Here is a 14,088-nt window from a genome sequence, read left to right as displayed (position 1 = left end):
TTCATTTGTTATCACATTCTCTCTCTCTTTCCTTTTGTTTTTTTGGTCTCTTCTTCCCAGGGAGCTCCTGTTGGTGGGCATATCCTCAGCTACCTGATAGAGAAGTCCCGTGTTGTCCACCAAAATCCCGGGGAACGGAATTTCCACATCTTCTACCAGTTGCTGGAAGGCGGGGAAGAGGATTTGCTCCAAGACCTCGGCCTGGAACGCAACCCTCAGAAGTACATGTACCTAATTCAGGTTGTGGGGGGCTCTTTGTATGCCCCCTTCTTAACAGCTCTGTTCTCTATGCCCAGCTTTCTCTGGTAACTACTGAAACATGCACTTTCAACCCAATAACAGAGGCACACCTTACTCTCTTTAACCCCCAAAGGCTTGGATTCCCAGCCATCAGAGGAGCACACCCAACCCGTTGTGGGTTCTGCAAGAGTTGCTGATCTGAGCAGGCTTCCTGATTTGGGAGGGACCAAACCCAGAGCTGTGTCTTTGGTAGACAGAGTGAAAACAGGCACACAGTCACTACTGTGGATGGGTAAATCTTTTTGCACTCTGCAAAGGAAATAATCCAGTGTCACAGTCACACTCATACCAGATGATGCAGGAAGGTGTCAGGTACCCAGCAGGAGAGAGGGTGGGGACTGTGCAATTTATTGTTTTGGTCCTTGCTTCTTCCAGAAGCACACCAGAAATCCTCCTTTTGTTAGGTGCTTTGAGCTCACGGCAGCCACTCATCTATTTCTCAGGGTGCAGTAAAAGTTATTCCATGCCCCGCTGTTTGGCAAGTACTTGCAATAGGCCAGGCTGTGTGTGCAGCTCAGCACAAACTCAGCATTTGCTTCAGGAAAGAGGACCCAAGGATCTCAGGCAGTGGGTGTTGATTTAGAAAAGGGAGAAATAAATATTCCCATTCTGTTTTATTTGTAAACTGTTATTCTGCTGCTTCAGGGGGATGCTCAATTTTTAAAATATTACATGTGTAGTGTAAATGATCCTGAGCAGACCAAGACAAAAAATACAACTGAGCATCAACACAGACAGAGTTAAGGATGGATGAGTCCATCAGCTTTGCTTTCTCAGTTTTTCCTTTTTTAAATTCAGTTTATCAAAACTTCTGCCTCATTGAAAAAAAAAGTTTTAATTTTTTTGTCAGAATTTTAGTGTGAATCTCCTCATTACACATTTTTGCAAGCAATTTCCTGGAATAAAATTATTTTTTCTACATTGCTGTCACTAATATATGTATCCTTTTGCCAGTGTGGTGTAGTGGTTAAGAGCGGTAGAACTGGGTCCGCTCCTCCACATGCAGCTGCTGGGTGACCTTGGGCTAGTCACACTTCTTTGAAGTCTCTCAGCCCCACTCACCTCACAGAGTGTTTGTTGTGGGGGAGGAAGGGAAAGGAGAATGTGAGCCGCTTTGAGACTCCTTAGGGTAGTGATAAAGCAGGGTATCAAATCCAAACTCCTCCTCCTCCTCCTCCTCCTCTTCTTCTTCTTCTTCTTCTTCACTTAGCCCTAATATGCTCATTTTTCTATGCACCACAAAATTTAGAAAAGCATGGTTTTCCAAAGAAATTTGTATTTTGGTCTGCATCTTTTTTGAGGATGTGCGAAATAAGTTGGCACTCCTTAAAATGTGCAGCACCTGCATTTTGTTCTCATACCTGCGTTAGTGTGGGCTGTATTGCTCTCATGTTTTGCCTCTGGTCACCCACTGTGTGAAAGAGGAGCCAGGACTCAGCTGCCTCCTGCCCAATCCAGCAGCCAGGCTCCTCTTCCTATGCTCTCGACTGCATCTCCAAGCTGCCAAATGGAAGGCAACCAAATGTACTGTATGTATGTGTGGTCTTTGTATCTAGCCTTTCCTCCAAAGAGCTCAGGAAGGCACTTGGAAGGCACTCCCCACCCTCATTTTATCCTCACTCCATAAGCTTTTGGCTTTTCCACACTTGCCTTTCCTCCACGTTTTCCAAGTGCTTGAAAGCTCAGTATTCGAGCGCTTTCCCCCCTTTTTTCTCCAGAGCTTTCCCTGTGAACACCTGCTCTTTAGTGCTGAATTAGAGCAAATGGCTTTCCCTGGAAAACCCAAATTGCCATTTGTTGTGCTCCAGCTTTAAAGAGTGGGTTTTCATGGGGAAAGTTTAAGGGTGAAATAAAGAGCGCTTGGACACTGAGCTTTCAAGCGCAGACCTGTGCCTTGAAAGAGCTGGGCAAAAGGTTAGGGTGGCTCAGCCCTTTGTGTCTCTGCGTGGGGTTAAACCTCCAGCCTCACCCACTTCAATCCCAGACTCTGCAATGCACTTTGCCTGTGTAGAAGTTCCTCATGCCACCCCCCCTCTCCCCACAACAGGGGCACTGTGCCAAAGTGTCTTCCATCAATGACAGGAGCGACTGGAGGACAGTGCACAAAGCTTTCACCGTCATTGACTTCAAAGTGAGAGACCTTGAGGTACAGACAAAGGGGGGGCAGGTGAAGGGGGGGTTGCTTGGAAGTGGTCTCTTCCAACTCTGATTCTATGAACAGCAACACAAGCAAGTAGGAGCAAGAGCTCGTTGCTCCGAGAGCAGGGTGCTGGACTGGACAGGGCATTGGCCTGATCCAGGAGAGCTCTTCTGTTTTTCTGCTGTGAAGGTACTGTTCTGCGGCATGGCAGGTGCAGAGCATAAATTGGAAGCGAAATGCCATTTCTGAGGTTATCTCGTATGTGCAGACTGGAGTAATACCCGCTTCAGTTGGTCTGCAAGAGTTCTGCCAGCCATGCGCAGTTTGTTCTTCTGCTGGTCACCCTTTCTTCTGCTCACCCGACTCTTTGTGTCCACAGAACCTCTTTGGAGTAATTGCCAGCGTCCTGCATCTGGGAAACATCCAGTTTGAGGAGGATAGCAATGGCCATGCTATCATCACTACTGGCTCCCAGATCAAGTGGATCTCAAAGGTACCTGCCTGGTGGGGGTGGCAGGAGGCAGGTGGGAGCAGCAGCTTCCAGTGGAGTCTCTCATAGGTTCTTGCTATTCATTTGCATCCACGTGATGCCAAATCATCAAAATGCCATTCTGTATTCCTCCCCCATTTAATCCAGCTTTAACCCACTTCAGATGGTGAAGAAACCCACAGGGAGGTCTCTGGTAGGCTCACCTGGGTTGAACCTCCTTTTGTGCCATTGCCAGCTGCCTGGTAATTTAGGAAGCAACAACAACATACTACCAGAAGAATCTGTTTTTCTGTCACTTCAACACGGCATTTGCATTTCAGGAGTTGCGTCCCCTCCAGCCGCTAGGTGGTGCTTGCCATTTGGCTTCAGTTGACTGACCTTACCATGTACACCACCATAATTAAATCTCTGGCTTCGCTTATGTAAGGAAAACATCAGAGTCTGTATTTGTGTCCTCTGCTTAACTGTGTTTCACGTTTTGGGTAACACAACCAGACTTTGTGTTTTCAAAAATGGTGGAGCAGCCATTGTTGCTTCATCCCAGAATCCTACCTAGGTATAGCCTGATATACAGTCTGCATTCTCCATCTTCAGATGATACTGAGCAGGATTGGCCCAGGACATTTTGCTGCTTGGGGCAGAATGCCCAGCTTCCCCCCTGCCTCCTCTGCCCCCACCACCTGGAGACCACCTGGGGAAAAGAAAAGAGAAAAGGAGGCTGGAGAGAAGCAGTGGCCTCAGGTGGCAGATCCAGGTCCAAGGAGCACTTCCTGTCTCACCTGTCAAAAGAATTATGGAGAACTCTAAAGCTTGCACAAAATCTTGGTTGCTGCTAATGAAAGGCACTGCTGGACTTTAAGATCCCCTTCCCCCCTCTCTTTCTTTCTAGCTTTTGGGAGTCCACCTATCAATTCTGCAAGAAGCCCTAACTCACAGAAAAATTGAAGCCCGGTTTGAAGAGGTACGTCAACATGCTTTTCCTGATTTGCTTGCAAAGACCCGAAGTAGCCAATTCACTAGGTGACCCCACCCTTGTGCTCTTCCTCCCCAAAGGTTTTAAGCCCACTGGATGTTGACCTGGCCTTTTACGCTCGAGATGCAGTGGCAAAGGCCATTTATGGGCGGACATTTACTTGGCTGGTCAACAAAATCAACAGCTCTTTAGCAAACAAGGTGAGTCTCTTGCTGTAGCTAATACAAAGTGACTTTTTGAAACATTTTTTTAAAACCATGATTGCAGTTGGCAATCTGGCAGTTGTTCCAAGATAACTGTTCCTCCTTGGAGGTGTCTGTGAGAGATGGGCCACATCCCCCTCTCTGGGTCCTGTGCTGACTGGGGAAAGGAGGCCCAGAGTGTATTCTTCTGCATAGCCCACCTTTTCCCCTTAAACAACGGGTAAAGAGGCAGCCAGGTAGGAAAAGTCATTTTATTTACTTCTTTATCCATCTATTTTGTTGTTGTTCAGTCGTTCAGTCGTGTCCGACTCTTCGTGACCCCATGGACCAGAGCACGCTAGGCACGCCTATCCTTCACTGCCTCCCGCAGTTTGGCCAAACTCATGTTAGTAGCTTCGAGAACACTGTCCAACCATCTCATCCCCTTCTCCTTGTGCCCTCCATCTTTCCCAACATCAGGGTCTTTTCTAGGGAGTCTTCTCTTCTCATGAGGTGGCCACTTATCCATCTATAGGCCACTTAACTTATTACAAAAAATCGTCTTTGAGCAACTCACAATAAAAAGATAAAAGCCCTAAAACATACTGTAAGGACCTTACAGTGGCTGCTTGCGAGTAATGAGGCAAAGTCCAGCCTGTCTTTTAACAGGTTTATTATGTACACTATGTACAGTGCAGAGGTACAGTTTTCATGTCTCTATCAGTCGCTTGCAGAATCTGGGAGTGGCCCCTTCCGGTTGCGACCCCAACATAAGAATTTCAGCACCCCCAGTCTCCGCCTCCCCTCCTTGCCTTTCATCCCTCTGTGGGAAGCAGGCGACGGAAGTGGCGTGCCTTGCTCCTCGCCCGTTGGGCGAGGGGAGCGCCGGGTCTCTCCACCATCCCCAGAGCCCCTATGCTCTGGAGCCGGGTGAGGTGAGGCCCCATTCCACCCGTCATGGCTCTATACCCGCCTGTGGAGGCAGCAGCAGCAGCAGCGTTTGCGGCCAGTCTGCCTGTCGATTGGATGGTGGCAGTGACATTGGGAGAGGAGGAGGAGGGGTCGGAAACGGGTGTGCTGTGCTGTTTAACGTCCACTGGAGGGCGCTTTTTTGCACACAACCACATTTTTACCTGGGAAAGGTGTGGTATTTGTACAATATAAGTACATATGATCACTCCCATATGGCCATGGAACGTTGTGTCCAAATTTGAACAGAATCGATCAAGGGGTTATGGAGAAAGGCGATTGTTAACAAACATCCAACTTGAACGATTTTATATATATAGATTTTTATAGAAAATTTCTCAGACAAAGAAATACTTAATAGTAAACACAACCTACGTAACAAAACTTTACTCTGAACTTAGTCCCAGTACTACCTGTTGATAAAGAGAAGAAGAAAATTGATGCAACCAGGGGACATCATCATCATCATCATCATCATTATTATTATTTGTTTATACCTCCGCCCATCTACATATTACAAAAAGAGGTAATATGTAGAAACAGTCATCTGGAATGTCAGAGGAAGTCATTTATATGTTTTTAAGCAAAGGCCAAAATTGTTTAGGTATACTACCTGCCCATAACAGAAGATCTGGAGAGGGTGAGGAAGACTGCTCCCTGTAGTCTTAAATATATATATAGAAAATTTGATAAATGGAAACCAAGTAACTGAAAATGATGTTTTGGATTTAATCCCCCTGGGTTAGAATCATAGAATAATAGAGTTGGAAGAGACCCCAAGGGCCATCCAGTCCAACCCCCTGCCAAGCAGGAAACACCATCAAAGCATTCCTGACAGATGGCTGTCAAGCCTCCGCTTAAAGACCTCCAAAGAAGGTTGTCTAAGTTGTTGTTGTTTGCTTTGCTTGGCAGGATCTCACCAGGAAAACTGTGATTGGGCTGCTTGATATTTATGGCTTTGAGGTTTTTGAGACAAACAGGTAAGTTACTCTTGCTCTGGTCACTTCCAGGCTTGATTAGTGCTTTACGTGGGTCTGCCTGGAAACTTTGGACTGTTCCCCATGTGCTTACGGTCACAGCATTTACAAAAAAGCTGACTTTTAGCTCCTGCTTATGAGTATTGAGACCTAAAGGAGGGGAACATATTTTGCGAGCTCTTCCACTTCCAGTTGCTCAGGGTGGTTTTCCTTAAGGGCCCTTGGTGAAAAAGTAAAAATGAAAAACAATATAAATTTGATGTGAGAAGGGAAATAAAGCGCAAAGCTTAGGGATAAGAGATACTGACGCAGTGAAAAGGGGAAATCTGAGTAACCCGAGAGGACGACAAGTGGAAGTCAAAGGATTGGTGACAAGTAATGGATGTGTGTTGAATGATTTATTAATGTTATATAGAAATATGTTAAGAGAATCAACTAGGTGACAAATGCGACAAATTAGTTAGAACAGTGATAATGTTGAAATTGATGATCGTGCTTATTCAAAGATTCTATACATGTGTTATGATTTAGATTTGTATGTTTGTTAGATTTGTTTTGATTTGTTTTATGTGTCTGATTGATTTGTATGTTTTAATTTAGAATTTCAATAAAGATTAAAAAAGAAAAGTAAAAGTAAAAGTAAAACTGAAATAAATTTAAAATCCCTGTACATGGAAATCTCACCTATCGGTGGTGGTGGACTGTCCTTCATTGGAGGTTCTTAAAGAGAGGTTGGATGGCCATCTGTCAGGAACTCTCTAGCTGTGATTCCTGCATTGCAAGGGGTTGGACTAGATGACCCTTGGGGTCCCTTCCAGCTCTACAGTTCTTGGATTCTCTGGCATTGGACTCCTTGTCCTTGACATGGCAGGTGGTGGGGGGTGGGGGGAGAATTGGAAGAGTTGTCAATCCTATGAGACCCCACCCCCACCCGGCAGTCTTAAAGAAGGTGCAGTGCAGAAATGGGTTTACCCTCTTTAGCTCCTGTTTGAGAATTAAATGCCCATATTTTTCAAATGACTTTTCTGCACTTGGAATTTCCTCTCAAGTTTTGAGCAGTTCTGTATCAACTACTGCAATGAGAAGCTACAGCAACTGCTGATAGAGATGACCCTGAAGGCTGAGCAGGAGGAGTATGAACTGGAGGGCATTGAGGTAAAGGCCCCAACCCCAACCCCCCAAAAAAGATTCCTTACTGCCTTCCTGGTCAGCAGTCAGATCCTTCCTTATGATAAAACACATATTTAAGTACATGTGGATGGAATGAAATTTCAAATGAACACAGGTGAAATTACAGGTGGGTAGCCGTGTTGGTCTGCCATAGTCAAAACAAAATCGAAAATTCTTTCTAGTAGCACCTTAGAGACCAACTGAGTTTGTTCCTGGTATGAGCTTTCGTGTGCATGCACACTTCTTCAGATACACTGAAACAGAAGTCACCAGATCCTTAAATATAGTGGGGGAGTGGGGAGGGGTATTACTCAGAAGGGTGGTGGGGATGGGTGATAGGCTGATAAGTGTGGAAAACCTGTTGACGACTCTAAACGGCTGCAATTAGTCTTGCAGGGAAAGGCAAGGGGTGAGATGGCTAAAGATCTTTAGCCATCAAGACTAATTGCAGCCGTTTAGGTTTTCCACACTTATCAGCCTATCACCCATCCCCACCACCCTTCTGAGTAATACCCCTCCCCACTCCCCCACTATATTTAAGGATCTGGTGACTTCTGTTTCAGTGTATCTGAAGAAGTGTGCATGCACACGAAAGCTCATACCAGGAACAAACTCAGTTGGTCTCTAAGGTGCTACTAGAAAGAATTTTCGATTTTGTTTTGACAGGTGAAATTGACTTGGATGATCTGATCAATTGTGATCTTTCCATCACTGCCCTTCCAGATGTTGGAGGATTTCAGCTCCCAGACCATTGCTGGAAATTGGTTGGGACACAGGTTTCCCATACCCCAAACAGCCAAAGCAGGCACTGCCAGTTTTCAAAGCAATATCCAAACCTGCTGAATGTGTCTGCCAGAGGGGGCAGTGGGATGGGCACATCACAAGCAGAGACCCCACCTCAGTTCTCTGAAGAGCCTGTTGCTCCTGTTTCTGCTGATTACACTGAGGGGACCAATCCTTGCATAGCCCACATAGAGCATGGAGATGGGGGGGGCATCGGTTTTTGGAGAATCTCAAGGTTTGCAGAAGCACAAAAGAAAATCTCTAGGGGGGAAATGCTCAAGGTAGGCAGTCCTCCCCCCCCCCCCCGAAGCAACTCAGTGAGGTTTGAGGGTACCCAGTGTGGCCATGGAATGCCAAGGTGAAGGGGACTTTTGAGGGGTGTATTTGGAAAACGAGGTGGGAGGGGTAACATGAAATGAAGCGCTTGCAAATCCAAACAGGAGTGCCTCATACAGCAACATTTTGCTGCAGCTCACCCCTTGTTAATCTTCTCCAGCCCAGAGCGAGTTTAATTCCTTGTTTGAATTCTCTGTCCAAATATCACCTTAGATCTTCAGCCTCAGATTGTCCCAAGGACTCCTGTCCCCCCAAAAGCCCCCCCCCCCACCTGGATCTCAAAGAGATGCTTTTGCTGACGGAAAAGTTGTGTGCATCAAATGTGACTTTAATTTTGCAGGAAGCCCTCTTGAGCCTCTGTTTTTGCTTCTCATTCCAGTGGGAGCCAATCCCATACTTCAACAACAAGATCATATGTGACCTCGTGGAAGAGAAACACAAGGGGATCATTTCCATACTGGTAAGAGAGAAGATGCATGTTTAAAAGTTTAAAATGATTAAAAGTCATGGCTGCCTGCCAAAGTATACTGGGAATGGCTAGGGAGTTTCTAACGGAGAATTAGTCACACACCCTTCCAAAACTACAGTCCAAAAGTTTCAACACCCCAGGGATGCTTGACTGCCAGGGATCTGCATCTTCTTTCTAGTCATGTTAGCTCAGTTGGTAGAGCATGAGGAAAGAGCCTTCGAGGGCATTTCCTGCATCTTCCAGCCACCAGCCTTCAGGAGAACAGCTGCCTCCAATGGTGGGCATTAGCCATTCTCCTCCTCCTCCTCCTCCTTCTCCATGAACCTTTGTGGACTTGTACTCTCACTCCCAGGATACCACCAAAGTGGTGGGTTTTCAGGGATAAAAGGAGTTATTCAAGAATGGATAACTTTTCGCATTCCTCCTTGCCTGCTGACAGAGAAATGGAGCCAAATGATTTATAGATGGGCAACCTGAGGCCAGGACTCTCATTAGTGGAAACTTCATCAGACTTGGCAGTGGCCCAGGGAGGCATTTCAATCTGTCCTTCTCAGAAGCACTTGTGGTTTGTGGGGGTTTGCATCCTGGGGAACAGGGCCTGAGGGGAATAGAGGCCAGCTCTGAGCCCCCTTACAAACCCCAGCTCCCAGAATCCTTTGAGGGAACCCATGACTGTTTGAAGTGGTGGTGTCATAGTGATTTAAATGTATGGGGAGAATATGGGCTCCCCCCCCCTTCCCACCCACTGAGGAAATCCTGTTTTGGCTAGCTGAAGAATAGGCAAGACTTCTCATATTCCTTCCTGTGTCAGGATGAAGAATGCCTGCGGCCCGGAGAAGCAACAGACCTGAGCTTTCTGGAAAAGTTGGAGGAGAAAGTAGGAGACCATGCCCACTTCGTGACGTATGCACCTACGCTCCGTAACCTCCCCCAGAGGAGACCTGCTTCCCACATGCCCTTCACTTCCTTGGAGAGCCCTTCTGCATCCAGAGCACCCCCTGGCCCTGCCCAGAACCCCCCCCCCCCCCCGGCTCAACTGTTTGACCCTTAGGGAGGTGCACATGCAAGGTTTTGACCTCTTCTCTTTCTGTCTCCAGGCGGAAGCTGGCTGACCAGAAGACGCGGAAATCCATTGACTGGGTGGACTTCCGCCTTCTTCACTATGCTGGAGAGGTGACCTATTGTACTGTCGGTGAGAAAACGAGAGCCCAGCCTTTGCTGGCTTGGAGGTGCCATGTTGGCGGTGGCACCAGGCCAGACACACTAAGACCAGACCAGGTTAAAGAGTGTCGGAACTAAACCCCAGTGACATCCCATGAAACCGAATGTTGGAAGATTCAGGACACGTAAAAAGAAGTACTTCTTCACGCAACACGTAGTTAAACTATGAAACTCCCTCCCACAAAAGGCAGGGATGGCCACCAACTTTCAAAAAGCGTTGGGCAAATTTGGAGCAGGAGGTTTTGGATGGCTACTAGCTACAATAACTATGCTCTGCCTCCACATTCAGAGCTAGGCGTGCTGGGTTCTGCCCAACATTGTGGGTGCCAGACGGATCCCATTGCAGCAACGGCAGGCCCCATTGGGCCTTTTGGAGGGCGCAACAGGCCCCATTGAGCTTCCTTCCATTATGTGGGCTGCACAGTATTGAGGGGGCCTGGCCCTCTCATGGAAAATTTTTGAGGGAGCTCAGCCCCCACAGCCCCACAGATATGGCTCCCCTGGTCAGAGGCAGTGTTGCTTCCAAATGCTGGTTGCTGGTATCCCACAGGCATCTGAGTGGCCGCTGTGAGAACAGGATGCTGGGCTAGAGGTCCCCCCACTGGCCTCATCCAGCAGGCTCTTCTGATGTTCTTACATTAACTAGCTACATCTAGCACACGACGTCTAATCCTCGGGCTAAATTTCCAGTAACTCTTTTGGGCTGCTGGAGTGAAGAAAGGAGGAGTTCAATCCCACAAGATGTGGGGTGGGCATCAATTTGGGATTTGTTTCACAGAGAAGACAGCTATCAATGGCTCCTAGCCACTATGATTCTATTATTTTTTGTGTTTTAATTCACTTTTATTTCCCCATCTCCCCCCCCCCCCCCCCATTCCAGGATTCTTGGAGAAAAATAATGACTTGCTGTACCGGAACCTTAAAGAAGTAAGCACATATTTTAATTGTGTTAATTTGTTTGGGCTTCTATTCTGTCTTATCGATGAGACTTGAATGGCTAATTTAAATTTACTGTAAATAGCAACATGGGCACATGTTCTTACATATACAGTGGTACCTCAGTTTTCAAACGTCTCGGGAACTGAACATGCCACACGGCTTCCGTATTGAGTTTTCCGGAAGTAAATGCTTCCGGAAGTAAATGTTTGGTTTTCAAACGTTTCGGAACTCGAACAGTCTTCTGGAATGGATTACGTTTGAAAACTGAGGTACCACTTTATATTTAAATATGTAAACCCAGTACATAAATAATACACAAATTATTTCATGTAAAACAAAGGATGTTTTAGGGGTCTGATGTCTGGTCTGGCAACAACAGATAAGGCTACTTGACTGGAGCTAAGTAAAGAGAGTTTGGGGGTGAGACAGGGCCCCCGAGTCCCTGGTCTTTTTTTACTGACCCTCCCCTGGATCTCCCCCCACCCCCACCACTGCTTATAGGGTAGCTAGATTTACTGTGTAGTGCAGTGCTGGTGGTGGACCTCTTCCCCTCTCTCCTCTCCAGCAATCTTAAATTGCCCAAAAGCAAACTTGAAACATGAGCCATGGTCTGGAGAAGAGACCTTTGGAAGACCCAAGCTAGCCCCTGTTGCGAATCGGCTCTTCCACTCCTCCTCTCTCTAGTCTCAACAGCCAGCCAGTCTGCATTCTGTGGGCACCGAAGACCCCAGTCCTCTTTGGTCTGTTTTGGGATTCTCCTCCCCATGCCTTTCTTTTTTAAAAAAGATTTGCAAGCCTCAGGGGTTTCCCTCCACCCAAGCTTGCGGATATCTCTCACTTGGTGCTGGGTGCTGCCGTTTTGCCTGCCTAAACAATGGCACTCACAACCGTAGCATCAGCAATAGGAGGAATGATACGTTTTATAGTGTGAGAATCATAGAATCCTAGAGTTGGAAGATACCACAAGGGCCATCCAGTCCAACCCCCTGCCAAGCAGGAAACACCATCAAAGCATTCCTGACAGATGGCTGTCAAGCCTCCGCTTAAAGACCTCCAAAGGAGGAGACTCCACCACATTCCTTGGCAGCAAATTCCACTGTCGAACAGCTCTTACTGTCAGGAAGTTCTTCCTAATGTTTAGGTGGAATCTTCTTTCTTGTAGTTTGAATCCATTGCCCCGTGTTCGCTTCTCTGGAGCAGCAGAAAACAACCTTTGTCCCTCCTCTATATGACATCCTTTGATATGTTTGAACATGGCTATCATATCACCCCTTAACCTTCTCTTCTCCTGGCTAAACATACCCAGCTCCCAAAGCTGGGTGACTTGAAAGGAGAATCTGTTCTGATGGGAATCCTCTTGTTTTCTAAAGTCAAAGCTTGGGTTATGTTTCATTTTAACAGCAAGATCTGACTTGGAATTTGCTAATTTTCCATGTTCCTGCCCAAAATGCCCATGATTTTTAAAGGAGGTGTATTTTCTCCAGCTTCCTGTGCCCCGTGCACATCTAGAAATTTTGCATCATTTCCCTCCCCCAGCAGATTTTGAATAGGCCCCCCGTGCTCTGATCTTCCCAGTGACTTTGCTTTATTTTCATTTGATCCCAGGTGCTGTGCAGGTCCAAAAATGGGATCCTCAGAGAATGTTTCCACCTGACGGAGCTGGACAACCGAAGGAGGCCCGAGACTGTGAGTTTATCCCATACATGTGAGCCTAGATGTCAGGGCTGAGCTTGACGCAAGCTTCAAGCGACATAGCTTGAAACTTCAACAATTTTGTGGAAAGTGGCGGGGGGGGGGGTGTTAATTAAAAAAAAAACACCTTTATTGCCTTTGCTAACAACTGAAATGTACAGTACCATATGCAATGCAAACAAACAATAAATCTAAGGGAAAGACATACCAATATAAATTGAGACATCCATATTTCCCAAGGTGGCATGGATGGTGAATGTGGGGGCAGTTGAGTCTGAAGCACAGGAAATAAAACCCAGCCAGTTGACATGAAAGTGCTCTGGATCCTCCACCTCCCTGGAAGCACGCAGCTTACGTGTAATTTTTTCCTACAATAGCCCGAGTCCCTAAGTTCTTACACCACAAGGACAAATGTAGATCCCCCCCCCCATGTTTTAATTGTTGAGCTTTTGAAATGCCAGTGGCATCTAACATCCATGTCAAAAGCTCTTTCGGGAGACAAGCTTTCATTTTGTTTCGGAATATGTGGAGAGACGACTAAGATAGTTCTTCATATGCTTGAGATCAAAATAATGAAACCCGAGACCGTTCCCACCATAGATGGAAGGATGTCCCCCAGAACCCACCGTCCCGCCAGCAATCCTGTATTAATTAGGGGGGGGGGCACACTTTTATTTTTACATTTTTATGATTTGCCCTTGCAACCGTACTTCCTAGGTGACATTCTGTGTAACTGTTTTGAACGAGTCCTTTCTGTTTGCTCAGGTGGCAACTCAGTTCAAAAACAGCCTGGCTAGTTTGATAGACATCCTCATGTCAAAAGAACCATCCTACATTCGATGCATTAAACCCAATGATGACAAAGCGGCTGGTAAGGTTGCCTCCGGGAACTCAGCAGAAGGGTGCATTATGTTAATAATAATAATAATAATAATAATAATAATAATAATAATAATATGCAAAGCTCTTTGCTCTGGCTGGCAGAGGTCTGCATTGATGGGGGCCTGTTCTAGACCTGCTAACCAGAAAACCTTTTAGCTGAAGATGCAACCATAGGGTCAAGCTTCCCTTCCTCTTCAATTCCCCACAAAATGCCCAATACTATAATTGGAATAAGGAAAGGCGGGGAAACTTTTAAAAGAAGTAAGAACTGCAGTTCCTCCTTGGCACAACTGAGTGCATGTCTGGGTTTTCCCACCAAGAAGATGGATCTCTAGGAGAATATATATTCTTATTGAGTTGAGGGGTTGTTTTGGATGATGTCTTTGGGTCCCAACCAACCCTGTGGTTTTGTGCCTGCAAGACTGTAGTTTGTAGGGACTGCTTCAATTATTAGCCCAGATAGCCAGGCCAGCAAACACTCCATTTACATGTCTAAAGAGCGGGTGAAGGACAGATGCGTTGCCACGAACACAAACAGCTTGCAATGCTCTTTTAGAAATGGCGT

The 14,088-nt window shown here is 46.4% G+C and overlaps 1 protein-coding gene across 4 annotated transcripts in view; it reads left to right on the top strand.

The window, feature by feature from the left end:
* The window catches only part of MYO1H (myosin IH), a 72,019-nt gene that overhangs the window by 34,422 nt on the left and 23,509 nt on the right, over positions 1–14,088 (top strand). For all 4 annotated transcript variants that reach the window (XM_033169242.1, XM_033169241.1, XM_033169239.1 and 1 more), the window contains 13 exons: positions 61–240; positions 2,348–2,446; positions 2,820–2,933; positions 3,820–3,891; positions 3,984–4,103; positions 5,967–6,034; positions 7,081–7,186; positions 8,700–8,780; positions 9,601–9,692; positions 9,887–9,981; positions 10,891–10,937; positions 12,555–12,635; positions 13,407–13,512. In XM_033169242.1, coding sequence (XP_033025133.1) covers positions 61–240; positions 2,348–2,446; positions 2,820–2,933; positions 3,820–3,891; positions 3,984–4,103; positions 5,967–6,034; positions 7,081–7,186; positions 8,700–8,780; positions 9,601–9,692; positions 9,887–9,981; positions 10,891–10,937; positions 12,555–12,635; positions 13,407–13,512 — 1,261 coding nt within the window. The remainder of the gene's footprint in view (positions 1–60; positions 241–2,347; positions 2,447–2,819; positions 2,934–3,819; positions 3,892–3,983; positions 4,104–5,966; positions 6,035–7,080; positions 7,187–8,699; positions 8,781–9,600; positions 9,693–9,886; positions 9,982–10,890; positions 10,938–12,554; positions 12,636–13,406; positions 13,513–14,088) is intronic.

Source organism: Lacerta agilis, chromosome 14 (assembly GCF_009819535.1).
Source record: "Lacerta agilis isolate rLacAgi1 chromosome 14, rLacAgi1.pri, whole genome shotgun sequence".
NCBI classification, from domain to species: Eukaryota; Metazoa; Chordata; class Lepidosauria; order Squamata; family Lacertidae; genus Lacerta; species Lacerta agilis.
This window is presented reverse-complemented; position numbering and strand designations above follow the sequence as displayed.